Source organism: Thalia democratica, chromosome 7 (genome assembly GCF_965202585.1).
Source record: "Thalia democratica chromosome 7, ktThaDemo2.hap1.1, whole genome shotgun sequence".
NCBI classification, from domain to species: domain Eukaryota; kingdom Metazoa; phylum Chordata; class Thaliacea; order Salpida; family Salpidae; genus Thalia; species Thalia democratica.
In genome coordinates this window covers 40168376-40186425 of record NC_139171.1, presented here as the reverse complement: position 1 = coordinate 40186425, position 18050 = coordinate 40168376, and the positions used below count along the sequence as shown (strand labels likewise).

General features: G+C 26.9%; 1 protein-coding gene across 1 annotated transcript; it reads right to left on the bottom strand.

Annotated features, from left to right (window-relative positions):
* Positions 1-12391: 12391 nt before the first annotated feature.
* On the bottom strand, positions 12392-16583 carry LOC145840506 (growth/differentiation factor 8-like). The gene is made up of 3 exons (XM_082947790.1): positions 16153-16583; positions 13443-13810; positions 12392-13289 (listed from the first exon to the last, which is right to left on the bottom strand). Exons 1-3 carry the CDS (start codon positions 16496-16498, stop codon positions 12879-12881), a joined length of 1125 nt encoding a protein of 374 aa, XP_082803916.1. The 5' UTR covers positions 16499-16583; the 3' UTR covers positions 12392-12878.
* Positions 16584-18050: the final 1467 nt, after the last annotated feature.

The window sequence follows — 18050 nt, the reverse complement described above, 5'->3', positions numbered from 1 at the left end:
GAGGACTATTTTGAACAGCTTTAATCTTAAAAATACTTGAGTTACGGGTTTAAAATTCAAAGCATAATTTTTTATTATACTTTAAAACATTACTGCAAAGTTTGAGTTGTTTTTGTAAATAACTATTAGTTTTAGAGCGAACTAAAGCTTAAAAAAAGTTTTTCATGTAAAGAATTTTAAGTTTTAGAGCGAACTAAAGTTTGAAGAAAGTAATTTTTTGCTTTTTCTCGAATATAACTTTAAACAGCTATAACTTTAAGAATACTTTAGTTGGAGCTTTAAAATTTAAAGCATAACTTTTTAATACACTGTAGAACATTACTGCAAAGTTTGAGTTATTTCTGTAAATAATTGTAAGTTTTAGAGCGAACTAAAGTTTAAAACAATATTTTTTGGTTTTTTCTTTGAGGACTATTTTGAACAGCTTTAATTTTAAAAATACTTGAGTTACGGGTTTAAAATTTAAAGCATAATTTTTTATTAAACTTTAGAACATTACTGCAAAGTTTGAGTTGTTTTTGTAAATTACTATTAGTTTTAGAGCAAACTAAAGTTTAAAGATATCTTTAAAGATACCTAAGTTTAGCTATAAATATTGAATCATATTTAATGTTTAACATAAACTATTAAAATGTTTGAGTTTATTTATAAACTAAATTTAAGACAAAAAAACTTCATGGTTTTGCTCTTTAATTAGTAGTATTAAAATACAAAACATTCAATATAAGTAGCCTGCTTCTAGGCTACCTTTTTTTTAATTGAACTATAATAACCTTTATATATAAGCCAATCACAAAAAGGTAGTCTAGAAAAAGGTAGCCTAAAGAGACACCAATAGATACATGTTATTTGGCAAATACTGACTAAGTAAAATTTCAACATTTTAGCAAACCAAATTAAAATGGGATGAAGGTTGTTTTTCCCTATTTGATTTTATGGACCAGACAGGATTGAATTTTAGATAAACAAAAATAAAAAATGGTAAGAACCATCAAAAAAATCAGTCACAGTCTTATACAAGCACTTTGTTTTCTACAGAATTGAAAATGTTTGTTTTTTATTAAACAAAAGATCTCCTCAAAGTGCTTGTATAAGACTGTGACTGATTTTTTTGATGGTTCTTACAATTTTTTATTTTAGCAAACCATTTAGAGGTAAAGAATAATAATTGAAATTTATTAAGTTAAAACAGTCACCAAACGATATATATATTTACCTATATTAAATTATTTCTAATGAGGTTCATTGTCAGCTATCTGTAAGTATTAAAATATTTTTCATGTAGTATGTTGTTTACATTTTTACATAGTAGTGGTAGTGGTAAAAAAACACCGTATATGAAAATGCATCTATAAGTTGATTGTTAGATGTGATTATTTTCAAAATAAATTGAAAACTTGACTAAAAACTAGTGATGTACTGGACCCACAATTTCGGGTCCGGCCGGACCCGGATCCGGACTTTTTTTTCAAATTAGAATCCGGCCGGAACCGGATCCGGACTTTTTTTTCAAATTAGAATCCGGCCGGAACCGGACCCGGACTTTTTTTTCAAATTAGAGTCCGGCCGGAACCGGATCCGGACTTTTTTTTCAAATTAGAATCCGGCCGGATCCGGATATCAGACAAAAATGGCAATATCCGGCCGGACCCGGACCCGGATAGTGAGTCCGGTACATCACTAGAATAAACTAGCCTGAGTCAGAATGAGGTTTTTAAAAACTAAAAAAAAGAACTTTAATCTAACAATAAGTAGAACAGCTAGCCACAAGGTTTACAAATTTAGGTGTTATTTACAATTAAAAATTTGAAATCAAGTTCTTGAACAAAATACACTAGAAAATTACAAAATATTGAAAACTGGATCAGCTCAAACTCATTCAAAATCTAAAAGAAAACTAGCCTGAGTTTTTATAAAAAACTAAACTAGCCTGAGGCAGTCCAAGATTTTCTAAAATTCCCAAAAATTTTCAAACTAGCAGGGTTGCCACTGTTTAAGTCAATAAAACAAGCTAGAGTGAGTATAAACAAGCCTGAGTCAGAATGAGGTTTTTAAAAACTGAAAAATATACTTTAATCTAATAATCAGTAGAACAGATAGCAAAGGTTGACAATTTGGTAGTAAAGTTGTGGACTGATTGTGGTACACTTAATTTATTAGTACTACCCATCATAATTAAATCCTACCTTATTTAATTAATATCTAACAAATACTAAATTCTAACCTAGACTACTTTCTATAATCAGACACGTCAGTTTTTAGTGATGAATCTTTTATATAAAACACAACAAGAAATACTAGAATATACAAAATTATTAATTATTTTGGTAACACTTTAAAAACTGGAAGCTATTTAAATCTATATCAAAAGACTTAAAAAAAAACTAAAAAATAAATAAAACTTTTAGTAAACAAGAAACTGTAAAATTTTTAATAAACTATTAAACTATAAACCTGGCTAAAATATTTAAACAATTAACCACTGTTGAAATATTCACTTTTAAAACAAAACACTACTTACAATAAGCATTCACAAAACCGTTCAAGATATTTTGTTGCTTCAAGCTACACACGAAACTAACTAACTGCTTACATATAAACTGCCTGTCATGTTCTGATGTTTTGTTGCATCAGTATTTAGTTTGAAACATTTCGTCATATGATTCTCATTGGCTCGTACATTCAACCGTATTAAATCTAAATATTCTCTGAGCTCAACTTTAAACAACAAATAATGCAATTATTCATTCCAAAGTTTTCAATTTTACAACATATGTAAAGAGTTGCATTTCATGAAATGTTTATTTCATAGTTTAAATGTAAACAAATGTAAATTAGTCACATGTACAAAATGAGCCAATCACGGTAGGTGTTTAATTTTAACTGACGAAAATGACTCTTATTAATTTACACAGGGTTTGTTTTTGAAAAAATACTTTTCAGTCTGCTCTCTTTTACTAACTAGATCCGGGTCCGGATTTTTTTTTCAAATTAGAATCCGGCCGGAACCGGACCCGGACTTTTTTTTCAAATTAGAATCCGGCCGGAACCGGATCCGGACTTTTTTTCAAATTAGAATCCGGCCGGATCCGGATATCAGACAAAAATGGTAATATCCGGCCGGACCCGGACCCGGATAGTGAGTCCGGTACATCACTACTAAAAACCAATTTTGCAATATTAGAAATAAAGCTTTAGAAAACAAAAAAATTGTTTATTATACAAAAAAATATAAAATTATTCAAAATTAAATGCTTTTTTTTTATAAACGTTATATTATAGAGTTATTTGTGTTGACTATAAAAAGTCAAAGATATAAAATGTTATACTATTTTATAATACTTGATATATATATTGTTTATTGGACGACAATAAAATACGCTCAAAAACTTTGGTCCAGGGACCTGGTGCACGAAAAAACCTTTCGGTTATCAGTTCGCACATAAGAACAGTTTAAGGTCATGTCCAGGACAGGTCGGATATATATGGTCAGATGAATAAAATATGGTCAAAATGTTAACTACTAGATCTCGTAATAAGTAGGATAATTAATTCCGTTATAAAGTATTATACCTTTTAAAATTTTACTCGTTAAAGTTTGCTAAACTAAGAACAAACGATTTTTTTTATATAAATGATATAAAGACTATTTTACTGATCTTATATAAAACAAGTATACTATTTCTTTTTTTAGCTACAGTTATATTTGCAATAAGAAGTGTTTTAGATTATAATATAGAGTAGAAAAAATATAATTTTTGATAAAACGATGGTGTTTTATTTATTAGCTAAGTTATAATAATAAAAACAGCAAAAAAACTTCTAAAGTTTTGAAAAACCTAATTAAGATTTTGTAACTTAAAACTTCAATAAATTTCGACACGAATAAACTGTATGAATAGACATATTTTTAATGAATTAGTCTGTTGTTTTATCTTAACAGTTTGCCGCCTTTTATAAGAAAACAAATGAACTCCCCAACTTTGATAGGTTTTATCTAAAAAGTTACTTTGCTTATAGTTGTAAAACTTTAGGCTAACTTAAAAAAGTTACTCCTTTATGGTTTGAACAAAATAAATACTAAGTAGTATGTAAAATTGATAATGATCATTGCAGAAAAATAGCGAGTTGAAGCATTACAAAAAAATAATAATACTGTTTATTTTATAAAAAATCCTTAAAATATAAATTCTAATGACCAACTTTTAAATATAAGCGATCAAAGTTTGATAGGTTCTTATGAAAGGCAAAAGAAAAGACTATTTCATTAAAATCTGTTTTTGTTTTAGAGCAATCATTTTCAAAATTTGTTAGTCTAGTCTTTTTAAGATTAAGAATTCTGTCGGAAACTATTCATTTTTCATTAAAAATAAAAAAATTCTGCAAGAAGTTATTTAATTAAGACTTTTTGTAAATTTTCTCGGTAAAACTTTGTAAGATTTTTTTAGCTCTTTTAATAAATAGTTTTATAAGTAATTTAAATTAGTTTAACTAAAGTATAATTAGGCTTAATTACAAATATAAATACTATGATTAAAAGTAGTTTAAATGATTTTAATTTAATTGTAAATACGTTAATTGTAGTAAAATATTCTACTAACTCCAAAATATTTTTATAATCTGGTACTTTTTCTCAAGGTGTGCATGGATTATATTTTATTATGTCCAGTGTAACAAATGTGCCCTTTGTTATTAAATCATATTTTAGTTTTCGGCCATTTTCGTTGTGTTTTGGCAGGGTTTGATTTTAAAGCAAAGGTGTTTCCCCTAACATTTGCTGGATTGTCGATATTCGTTTTAAATATTTATACCCTTAACCCACCTTACCCAAACCTAGTAAAAACTAATTAAAACATAAAAAAGTTATTTTTTTTTTATTCTGACTCTGCAAATATTTGGGGATTTCCGTCACATCAACAAAAGGACTTGTTTTGGCGGTTAATGTTTTTATTATTTATAAAGTGTTGTTAATGTAAACTGTTTTAACTGTTATTGTGCCATCAATAATTATTTTTGAAGAAAATAGGTGTTAAGTAATAAAATGCAAGAACACGTTAAATTTTTAAAGGGGCCCCACTACAGAAGTCAAACCCCAATTAGATGGAAATTATTGTGAAAAGCAAAGCAAAAAAAAAAAACGTTCTTTAGAAAAAAAAGGTTCCAAGTTAGCATTAAAAAAATGGAAAATAATAGGTTTTAAAGTTCGGATAAATAATAAATATTTAAAAAATGTTATTCGAGCAAAGGTAACGCTCGTGCCAACCTTATATTTGAATATTTGTTCATTGGTGTTGTTACTTCATTACAATATTAAATCATTTAAAATTTTAAAACTGGTTGTTTTAAATTTAAATAAAATTTGTAAAATAAAGTTTTCGAGACTATTCAGCTCTTCTATATTTCCTTGTACTTAATATTTAATTTATTGGATATAGAGTAGGAAAATGTTGGTTAGGCTCCCTGCACCAAACGCTCTAAGCGTTTGGCTGTTAAAAAATTAAAGTAAGAGGAGCTTTAGCTCTCTATCTAAAAGTAATTCCTTAACACAGGCCAGAGTTACAACATAAGATTTCTTAAAATATTAACCTATGTTTGAAATAAGTGTATAATTTAATCAAATTAGTTTGAAAAATAATTCTTATTTATTTTAATTAGTTATTAACATAATTGTTATCAATAATTACAGTTAAAAGAATGTCTTTATAAAATGAACATGTTGGCTACGATCTATTGTGCACTGATTTTTTTACTTTAAACACCTACTGTGCAGTTTTAGAATATAAAAATAGTTTTTTGTTACGGTACCAGATCTAAATTACATGCAAGATTTAACAAAGTAAAAATAGAGTAACTTCAAGTATAAAAGCTAATATGTTTTAATTATTTTTTAACAATACTACCACTAAACTTTAGAAATATTTATTTTTTTAGATTCATGAAAGTAACTTTAATAATTCTTCAAAGAAAAACACTAAGCAAGTGATTTTTCTCTTATTTAATAAATATTTTTAACTCCTCTTTTTGAAATACAATTTAAATAAATTAAATTTGAAAAAAAAAAATCCAGCTTTTATGTTTTTGTTAACATAAAAATTTGACCTTACTACTTCGACCATCAGACCTCAAGCTTTTCGAATGCGAATGACTAACGAGTTTCAATCAGAACAAAATCCGGGTCTCAGTCTACCGAAAGCTTGTGGTCTAATAATCGAAGCTGTATGATTAAACCTTTATCTTAAGTTGAGCTTGTCTCAAAGCATACGTAAGTCCATGGCTCTGTTAAACTTTCATCAATATTTTCTTTTTTATTCATTTTTTAAAGGGTATAAAAACTTTCATGATTGTTTAAATATGAAAAAGTAATTAAACATTGAAGTTAATCAATTGAGCTGGCAGTAAAAATATGCTTTATGTTAGTCAAAGTATTAATGTTATCTATAAAGCTTCGGTCACGACAAAAAAAGGGTGTAAACACTATACATTCTGGAGTTGGTGATAAAAAGCAAAAAAAAAAGGGTCTTAGACCGTTTTATTGATAGTTTTTGAGAAATCTTGTTTGAGGGGACCACAGCTTTTTTTATTTCTTTAAAGGGAGCCTTTTGAAAAAAGCTTGGGAAATCCTACTTTAGATAATATTTCTGATCATTTCGCTCAGAGCAGCAAAGAAAAGTTGACTAAGAAAAGAAAACTTGATGATAAGAATTTGAAATTTCCAAAAAACAGAACAGAAAATGCTAAAATACCTTACTAAAAGCGTCGCGTTGCTAAAAAAATATCAAGTTTAGCAAGAAAGGGGATATATGCTCCAGCTGTGAGTCAAAAAATTTAAGAGGAAGGTCAAAAAGGTTGGCGAAAAAAAGTTAAAACAAACAAAAGATCAAATATATCTTTTGTTGTTCAACGATTGTCAGCCAACTTTCAGAGACTAAAAACTCAATAAAACATCAAATTTTTCAAAAGCAAAACAGATTCACAACTTGTAATCAAGTTCGAATGCTCCATGTTAGTTTAATTTTTTTTTATTGTAAGTTAATAGTTTGTTTCTTGGAAAGTAAATTGAATCTTGTTGTAGAATGTCAATTTTATTTGATATTATAGATATTTGAAATATTTTCTATGTGATAAACAAAAATGTAAAAGAAACTAATTAAAAACTTTATGCATACACCCAAAGTAGTACATTAAAAAAAATATTATGAAAAATTATAAAAAGTTATAAGTTTTTGTTTCAAAAAGTTGTTAAGTTTTTTTATTTTATTGTTCATAATATATAAATAATGTTTACTCTAGATATATTTGTACATTGAAGCAGGTTGACATTATTGATGTTTAACTTCCAAATACAAAAGTACAATCAAAAATTTTTTAATAATTTTTATAATTAATTTAGTTTTTTTTTAAACAGACTTTAAATCTGTGAAGTACTTTAAACACCATATTTTATTCAGTATTGCTATATAATATAAACGTGCATTAACTAATAGTCTTAAATTTTAAATTTTTATCAAGTTTAAAGCTAACATCAAAAATTGTATTTTACCAAGTTATTTAACTTTAAATTAATTTTGAAATTTATATAACAGTTTAAAAACCAACTCTCACATTAATGATTAATCTTTAACTTTAGTATTTTTGGTAGAAAGCTTAAATATTTAGTTTAGTTAACTATGTGAATGATAACAATAACAACTTAAAGCTAAAATTTTAAAAAGTATTGATATTAGTTTTCTTATTTTTTTCTTTGTTAATTAATAAATAATAATTAGTTTTAACTTAACTAACCCTTTTGTTTATTCTAAAAAATTAACTTTTTCATGTTAACCTTTAAAAAACTAAAACTAATATAAATGCTCAACTTACAAGCATTGTTTTTTTTTTATAAAACAGTATTGTAGTTTTTATATAGTCTACTTATTAAAACTTATACAAGTGGATATAGTTTATAACATAAACTCAGTCTGGAATACTAAACTAAATTAGAGTTCAGTTGAATATTATTAATTTTTGTCCAAAAAAATTGATTTGACTTCCATTAAATGTGTTATTATATTTTTAGACATGTGCATTTGTCAATGCAAGTTCTTAATTAGTAGTAGAGTTAAAAAGATGACTTCAAAACAAAATTAACAGTTTGTTTAAATTTATTTTTAGTTTTAGCTATAAGTAAATAGTTTTTTTAAGTTTAAACGTTGAAGTCAATAAAAGAGGATGAAGTTTTTTTTTTATTACTACTTATTATAAAAACGGTTTAAAATAAATAATGATTTATTTTTTCAGGTTTAAACCTTTTATTACTTGTAGGGCATAAATTTTTGTCATTATATTTTAATTTTACAAGCATCTATCAATATTAATTATTTAAGAAGAGTAAATTTAAATAAGACTAAAAAACTAAAGACGTATTAGTTAACAATTTGTTTTACATTGTAGTAGTTTTACTAGAGTACAGAAAAAAGTAAGTAATTAAAGAACATTAAAAACAGGTCAACTAAGGTGCTGTTTTTATTTTGGTTATTTTAAAATTATTAAACGATTCAGTGATTTTAAATTTATTCTAAAACTATGGTTTTGCAGTGAGGTTAACACCAGTGCTTGTCAGCCAAAACAAACTGTTTATTTCGACTGACAAGCACTGGTAGAAATACGACTGCAAAACTATAGTTTCGGAATAAACTTAAAATCACTGAATCTTTTATCTGAAGCTCTTTGAAATTTTCAAAATTCAGCAAAGTTATATTAGTTAATTTTAAAGTGATTTTGAAGATTAAAATTAATAAAAAAATAATTGAAAACAAATTATACAGTAATCTTCCTTTATTCTACCAACATATATTTCTGTGTGTCAACGAATCAACACACTTCAACTGGGTTCTGTAAAAAAATAATTACTGTAATGAGAGAATAGAAGCATAGAATAAAGTAGGTGTATACATGATTGCATTAAAATAAGATATTTTCTACAGATAATAGTTATTAATAGGTGAAATACTTAATATTAAATCCGACTGTTATAAAACTATATGATATTTGTGATTATTAAGTCTAAAATAAGTAAAGTAAGCTAAATTACACAACAAAACATAATATAATTTAATTGTAAAATGTTGTGTAATTTAGCTTACTTTACTTATTTTAGACTTAATAATCACAAATATCATATAGTTTTATAACAGTCGGATTTAATATTAAGTATTTCACCTATTAATAACTATTATCTGTAGAAAATATCTTATTTTAATGAAATCATGTATACACCTACTTTATTCTATGCTTCTATTCTCTCATTACAGTAATTATTTTTTTAAAGAACCCAGTTGAAGTGTGTTGATTCGTTGACACACAGAAACATATGTTGGTAGAATAAAGGAAGATAACTGTATAATTTGTTTTTATTTATATTCCAGTGAAGTTACTTCACTAGGATCTTTTGTTAGCAAAAAATTAAACCTAAATTTTGAACAGTTAAAAAAATAATTACAGATTTTGTAAGAATTGAATTTAACCTCAATGAAGTAGTAAAGAACAGAAAAAGCAGATATTGAAAAACTATTTCATCAAATTTATTCTTTTATCGTTTTTATTTTACTGAAACTTTTATATAATAAATTTCTTGAGTGCTAAGAAAATTAAGTTTCTTTATTAGAAATTTAATTTTACTAGTTTTTGAAAATTTTATGTAAAAAGTTAATATATTTTTTCTTTTTTTTTGAACAGTATTTATTTTAGCGATCATCAACATAATTGAGATGTTTCGCACAATTAATAATAAATAATAAACTTTACCACACGACCAACAACAACAGCATCCGAGACAACTTACAACCGGTTTCGTGCTTATTAGGACTCATCAGGCAGGCATAGTCGCGAGAAACCGCTGTTTAGATCTAACCAATCGGGCTAGAATACATATGTGCGGTCGCCTCAACTCTTTTGATGATGGTCAAAGTAAATAGTGATTAAAACTGATCAAACGAGCTTATAAAACGTATCAAACGTGCGTGTTGTGAAACTATAATCTCAATGTCTTAAGTAAAAAATATCGTTGAAACTTTTATTACAAATAAGTAGATATCAACTATTACCTGGTGTGAAAAATGTAAAACTTGTCTCGAAACTATAAGGTAAGCGTTTCAAAAAAAACAAAAATTAAATTTGATCTTGCTCAAATAAAAGGTTTTATCATAAAACAGCTCATTACTGTTTAAAGAACTATAGATTATATGAATTTTCATTAGTTTTATAGAACTTAAAAGGCTTTACGTATATATATTTTTAAATAGGTAATAGTACTTGAAAATAAGTGTATTTTTAGTACAATTCTTTCGAAAATTGAATTAAATGAAATTATTATAAACTACAGCTCTAATGGATTCTTCTTATTTGAATTTAACTTTTTTTAAAAGGGAGTAGTTTTAAAAACTTTTTTATATAATATAGGTATTTTTTTGATATTATAAAAAATAATTCAATGTTAATTTAGTACCTTTTTCCGAAGACTTCGTACCTTTAGAAAAATAGTATAAAATTGTTTCTTTCAAAATCTATAATTTAATGGTTTTATACTTTTCTACTACTTTGTGCTAATTATGTAAATTATTTGATAAAAGTTAGTTGGGCTTCACCGCTTAAAAATTTTAAATATTTTTTTATGTAGCAATATAAAATATTTGTGTATAGTTTTTTAAATATAATAAATAATATTAATAGATCTTTGAGATACTTCTTTTACGTAGACAGTGTTTATCAATTTTAGTTTTAAACATAGTTTTTTTAATCATATACTAATAAGTATAATGACTAAATAATGAACAAACGCAAACTTCACACCTTAAAGATAAAACCGTGTCCAAAAAGTTGTTCTGAATTAAATCTTGTGTTTAAAAAATATTGTGTTTGGATTTAAAAAAATCGTAATAATATAGTTCAACATAAGTGTTCAGACGATAACAACAAAAAATAAACAATTATATAGTTAACTTACTTTTTTTTTTATTAATATACTAAATTTCATCATGTAAGTTTTAGACTAATTAGCTTAACTGGTTAGTATAATGATTAGACTATTAAATGCGCGTTTTGTTTTTGAATAAAGTATTTTAAATAAATAGATTGTTCTAGACTTAATTACCATTATTATAACTCTTCAATTTTTTTATTGTATATTAATACCTAGTTTATCTATTTCATGCTTACTTTCTAAATACTTATTAATACTTAGTAAATCTTACTTTTAACCTTACATGTTTTCTAATAAAAACTCAATTTTAAATACAAGAGTTAGATCGCACCTCGACTTGAGCTAACAGTTGCTTTTTAGTGATGGTGATACCGTATTTGTAGTTACACTGTCTTTAATGTCGACTTAAAACAGTACTATGTGTGTACTGCATGCAACTTCAGAGACAAAATTCAGCTTTTCGACAACCAAAGTAGCAACGCGTGGTATTTAAAGTACTAGATTTACAATAAATCGTTTGCAAACAAAAGTATATTTAACACCTAATTGTTTTTCATCGTTTTACAATACATTTAAAAAAAATTAGGTGGAGCATCTGTTCTAATGTTCCAGCCCACGCGACGCCCCTAGTAGTAACTGGAATTAAATCTCAATGTTTAAGAATGCTTTATCATCTAAATAAAAATGTACAAAATAATAAAAAAAAACAACATAATTGCAAAGTTAATAGAGTATACAAAAAAATATTTCGTATAATAAGAACTCAAGAAATTTAAAATAATATTGATCTCATTTTCCTATCATTTTTAAACCTAAATTCTAAAGATTTTTATTTTGAGGTACTCAATTAGAGTTTAAATTTAAACGATTTATGTTAAATTAATCACAGAAACTTAGAATATTTTGTTTTTTAAATACCTTAAATTAACAAGAAGCGCAATTTAATTAAAATATGTTCAAATATAACTGACAACGTATAATAAGCTTTCTTTAAAAAGTATTTTATTTTTATAAAACTTTTGATGTTATTATTGTGAATAAATTTAGGTATAAAAACATTTTTTAGGTAAATCAGTTTAAGTATTTTTTGAAGTAAATGAACAAAATTTGTTATATCAGCAAAAAATTTATAACTAAAGTTTTTTTGATACAACCTTTTGGTCTTTATTAGTAAACTACTCAGAGTGTAAATTACCTTAGCTAAGATTTTTATAGTAGCAGACAATAATTGACAGGTGGAAAGATTTTGATGAGTTTTGAAATTGGCCGCTCACTAATAAAAAGACAAAGCCCTTTCCACAGTTTATCTTTACTTTAATAAAACATTGCAGATATTCCTATTTCTTTAGTTAAGTAAATTACGATTACAAACAGACGTACAAACTTATAACAGTGTATGTTTTTTTTTCTAATATTTTATTTAAACTTGGAATTTTGAAAAATACATAAGGCAAATATTTTTTATCTAAACAAATAACAAAGAAACAGTTTTTGTGTCAAAAACGACCATTTAACTACCGTAAATAGATTGGTAAAAATTTAAACAAAGCATAATAAGTAAAGCTCACAGTTATGCATTCTTGTTCAGTAACATTTAAAATTGTTATTAAGTATAACTAATCGTAATCATATAACCTTTTTATAAAAATATTACAATATAAAACTATAGTGTTTAACAATAAAATAAAAAAAGATGTAAATTTACAAATTATATATTTTGAAACGATATGTAAATTATCTGCTTTGTGTAAACATATTTACACAATCAAAACTTGATTACTATACAAATCGGTTTTCTACAGTTTCTCGGAAATTTATAAATAAACTTAATTGAAGTTTCACACACAGCCAAACTAATAATTTAATGTCAGAAAAAAAGAAAAGTTTTTGGAATACAGCCAACTCTCACACACGTGTCAGCTTAGGAGCACCCGCACTTCGATATGTACATGTTGGGCACTTTCGAGAGCACGATGTTATCCGAGTGGTCGTAGTAGAGCACGTTGATCGACTTGAGCTCCTTGGCGGTGCAGCAGCCGCCCCGGGCGCCCATGTCTATGACCTGGTTGGTGGCGCTCACCAGCTGACCGCGCAAGTTCGGCATGTCCGCGGAATGGCACGGCCCGGAGCAGAAGTAGGCGTTCCAGGAGCGCGGAAAGAGCACAAAGTTCCAGTTGACCGCGTTGAACTCGATGTGTAGGTCGTGGCGGCAGCAGTAGCTGGATCCCGACTTGCTCGCGCAGATGTCCGTCAGATCCCTGTTGGTGATGTCGCGCTTGCTTCTGCTAGGGCTAATGGGGTTCTTCTCCAGCGAAACTTGTATGTAAGGTTTCTGTTTGTTTATTGTTGATAGTTTTGAAAGACTCAAAAATCTAAACTTTTGTTAAGTGAGGTTCGTAACAATAAAATGCATAAAATATTTCAAAAACAATTAGAATGGATCACTTTAAAAAAGTATTTTCTAACTAAAAGGAAATAAACTCACAAAGGGGCTGTTTCTATCGGTGAAGTCAACGGACAAAACTCGATCGTCCTCAGCGTAAATTCGAATGCGGCGCTCCTCTTTTTCGTTCGCCAGCCACTTGTTCACGTAGTGCAAAACGTTTATTTTCTTCCAGTGCCCCCTGTCATTGAGCAGCTTTACCTTGCGCCTCGGTCCGCTGAACGACGCCGAGGTGCCGTCGGCGGTGGTCCTGTACTTGACGATGTTTATGTAGGTGACATTTGTGGTTCTGCCAGCTTGGGGCTGCACGTACACCATGAGCGAGGCTTTCTTCGCTCTGAAGCTCCTCTCGTTTTCGGTGAACTCGAAGTAGCTGCCCCTGATTCCCTTCTCGCGCTCGGATTCGCTGACTGAAAGGGTTAAAAAGTATTTCTCAGACTGGAAGTAGTTATGAAGTGTATAATTGAAAAAAACTTTGTTTTGGATTGATTAAAAGAAGTTTTTAATAAGGAAGTTTGTTTACAATGGTAAACGATCTAAGAATTTCCTAATATTTGCGTTTACTTTAAATAGATCTACTTTATCACTCATATATTTCTTATTTATTCAGCTATGGCAGGTGTAATTTTGCAATTTTTTTCTTACAACTTGTCTGTTTTGTATTGAAAAAAAATATTCTTGCTTTGAATTTTTTTTTGAAGAAAAGCATCTTAAAAAGTAAGAAAATTTCACTTTTTTACTTGTTAATTTACCCGTAATTATACCATGCTCAAGAGTCAAGCAGTCAGTTGTAAAATTTCAAACATAAAAACACTGAAACTATTAAGCTTGACAGCACTTTAATTTAAAAAAAAAGTTAAATTTGTGTTATTTGATAAGGTCAAAGCAGTAAACTGTATAACTTTACAATAAAAGAAACACGTTAAAGGGTACACTTCAAAAGCTAAGTTGAGTTGAAACGATTTCTTTTATCAATACTTTTCCCTCGTCATAAGAAAATAATAAACAGTTTATTTAAAAGATAAAGGTGTGTTTCTTAAACATAAATAAAATATATTATTTTAATTAAAAAAAAGAAAAAGAAAGATACCGAAAGTTGAAGTTAGAAGTTGTTTTAGTTAGACAGTTAAACAGATAATAATAAAAAATCTCATATTATTAATCGTCATATTTTATTTAGCAGAAAAGCTTTTCAAAATTATAAAAAACACACAGAAACCAAATAAAACAATATTTAGCATTTTTTTTTAGTTTTTAAAGTACAGCTTAAGTTTGTCAAAATTATTTTTTAATTTAGGTAGGCGCATTCCCTAAAAAAACTTAGTATAAATTTGATTATATTTTATCCATACAAATTTTCAATAGTGTTATTGGACGAATAATGCTGAATTAAATTACTTTCATCTACATATGTTTACAAAAAAAAAACTTGAAAAAAATTTCTTTTTTACTAAACAATTGGTTTGAGAAATAATCTTTGTAGGTTGCTTAAAAAAAATATATTTAAATTCAACGAAGTAGCTTTGCAATAAACTTTAAGTTTTTAATTTTTACTTTTATCAAGATATTATGCAAATTAATTAGAAATAGTTTTTTAAATCAAATTCAATAAGTTTTAAAAAATAATGTTGAATAACATAACTGTTGTTTTTCTACTAATCATATTAAAAAAAAATTAGTTTCTCCGATCTTTAAAAAAACAAGCATAAATAATGATATTTTAAAGTTGCAAAATAATGTCATTCTTAGTAAAAGTAAATGAATTTATTTTGAACAAATTTTCTCAATTTTTTAGTTTAATGATACTTTGAAATACAGATAGTGTTTCGGCTAATACTAAAACTTAACAATTAAAAAAAAACTTTATAAGAAACTCTTCATTTTAAAGTCTAAAATATTAATTTTATTTGAAATTAGAAACTTTAGAAAGATGAAAAAGTTTCATCAGTTTTTGAAAAAACATACAACTCCAAAAAAAACCTACTAAGTAAAGCTTATCATCTGTTTCAAACACGTTTTTTATGTACTTATACTAAAAACTAAACAAAATCAACATTAACCAATCAACTCAACCGAAAACCTACACACATAAGATATCATTCAATCTAAAGCAGCTACTAATTTATAAAGAACTGATGTTATGTAATTAACATTTTTACATCTAATATGTTTTTATTAGCATAATTGGAGAATGACGTTATCAAGCGTGTGAAAATGCATCTGGAAAGGAGTTTTTTCGGTTTGAAACAACTGTTCCTTGAAAGATAGCTTTCGAAGAAAAAAGGAAGTTATGTATTATTCATATTGCTTTGTCTTCAAACACTTTATCATTACTTTTTAATGAGTTTTCGTCTGTAGATAATGGTGTCAAGTACAAAGCAATTTTTAATTTCGTTCAACTTAAAATTATGTTAAGAAATATTGGAACACTAAAACGTTTTAGTTTTTTTTAAACTAAAATCCATAGAAAAAACTTTCCTCAATGAAAAAATATTTAATGGAAAACTTAAATCACTTAAATTACGCATGATAATTTTGCCTTGATAAAAAGTGCCTTTTCCATTATTTTTTGTATTATCAACATTGTTTTTTTTCAAAAAAAGACTACAATTTAAATATTTTTCAATTTAACTTAAAAGTTTTCATTAAGCTTGAACTATTACAGTTACTTTTATTTACTTTGTTTCTTTTTTTGAGTGTTCTAAAAAGACAGAAAAAATCAAAGCTACTAGGTTATAATCAAAAATATAACCTTGTTTTGCCAATATAATCAGCTCCTTGTTCAGCTCATCTTGATCGCTCATCTCTTCTTCCTTGATTCCGTACCTCTTCTTCAGAGACTCGATCGTTATCTGGCTGGGCAGGTCTTCGGCGCTGATGTTCGGAGCACTTCCCAGGTCCAGCTTTTCAAGCAGGTTCGTTCGGAACTCCTGTATCCTCTGCATTCTGGCCAGGCTGCGCATTTTGCACGCCATGTCGTCCGGGTCGCACGGGTACGAGTCGTTTCTGGAGTCCAGGTCGTGCACCACGCTGTTGCCATAGTAGCACGACCCGCATGCAATTGAAAATGCGCTCAATACGACGTAGAGTTTCAGCATGTTCGTTCGGCTGGTTGGTTGACTTGCTGAGTTAAGTTTTTTAACTTTTGCCTTTAAAAGTGTGAGTTTTTGAACACCTTTACTTTAAAGCTGCAAAACGCAAATGAAAGGAGCTCTTTATAAGCAGTGACGGATTAAGGAATAGAGAAAAGTGAAAGGAAAAAAGTTGAAGAGAAAAGTAGTAGTTTAATAATGGGTCACATAATGTTTTAAGCTTAAGTTCTTACATGTTATTTATACTTTAATTGTCACTGTACTTAAATTTTTACAGTAACAAAAATTTTAAGTTTCTTACTAAAAGATTAATAGAAAGCGAAACGTTAAAAAAACTTTCATGGATAATTTCATTTATGGTATGATCAGTATCAACAAAAAATAAAAATAACAATGACTTTATATCAAAGTTTTACATAAATGTTGAATGATTCTTTCCTAATTACGGCTTGAAAAAACTTTGCATTTTTTATTAAAGTTCGTGGAATTGTAAACTGTGTTAAACAAAAAAACTTATGTCTAGTCTTACTATAATTATGTTGTTCTAATATTTTCTTTTTTGTTTTTGCTTTTTAAGTTACTCTTTATATGACACAATTAAAATCTAAATCAATAATTTAATTCTAAAAAATAAGTATTCAGTAAATAATTTTAAACAAGAAGTTATTTTTTAATATCTAGAATTTTAAAAGAGTTTTGCTAAAAAATATAATGAATTTAAATATTTTTTAAAAACTAAAGTTTGTTATTTTTGTAGCCTTTTGTACACATCATTAAATGTATTTAATGTTAGTAGAAGTTTAAATAGTTTTAAATTTTATGTAAATTTGAAAACATATTTGTATAACTGTAGGTGAAACTATGTAATTTTTAATACTGCTGAATATAACTCATAAAACCTTATTGCGTAAGTTTTCAGCACAATTAACAAGCTGATAAAAATAACTTGTATAGCTTATTATTAAACGAACGGAAATAAAATGACATTATGAATACAAGTTTTATAGCAAAACTATAAGAGAAATTTCTTATAAATCATTAAGCATTTGTCACCGCAAAAAGATAGTACTTTCAAACTGTTAAAAACAAGTACAATCTAAAAAACATACTAACAGTTTTTAAAATTGTCCCTTTATTACTATTAGTTTCTAACTTTTTAAAGTAAAATGTACAAGTTAAGCAACTAAATAAAGTTTATTTTTGTATAAGCATGAAAATAATTATAAAAAAGTTAAATTGCTAAATATTGAAAATCTAAAGTTTTAGGTTTGTAAAAAGTTAAATTATTTTTTTTCGTTAATAAAAACTGATTAACATTGTGTAAATTCTCAGAAATCTTAATTGATTGCTTTTTTGTTTTTTAACAACCTTTTTTTAAATACATACATTTCAATTTTTTTTTTTATTAAATGAACGCTTTATGGTAAAAATTTTCTACCATATGTTAAAAGTTGGATTTACACATTTAAGTAAAAACCACAAATGAACGCTGTTTTATAAACATCATTATTTTATAAAATCAGTAACTACATTACCTAAAAACTTAAGCTTTTTTGTT

Bases quoted from the DNA above. Each gene is read 5' to 3' on its own strand.
- LOC145840506 (XM_082947790.1), bottom strand. From the start codon at position 16,498: ATGCTGAAACTCTACGTCGTATTGAGCGCATTTTCAATTGCATGCGGG. The intron at 13,811-16,152 runs GTTATATTTTTG...TAACCCTTTCAG, and splicing joins GATTATATTGGCAAAACAAG to TCAGCGAATCCGAGCGCGAG. The intron at 13,290-13,442 runs GTGAGTTTATTT...ATAAACAAACAG, and splicing joins CCGATAGAAACAGCCCCTTT to AAACCTTACATACAAGTTTC.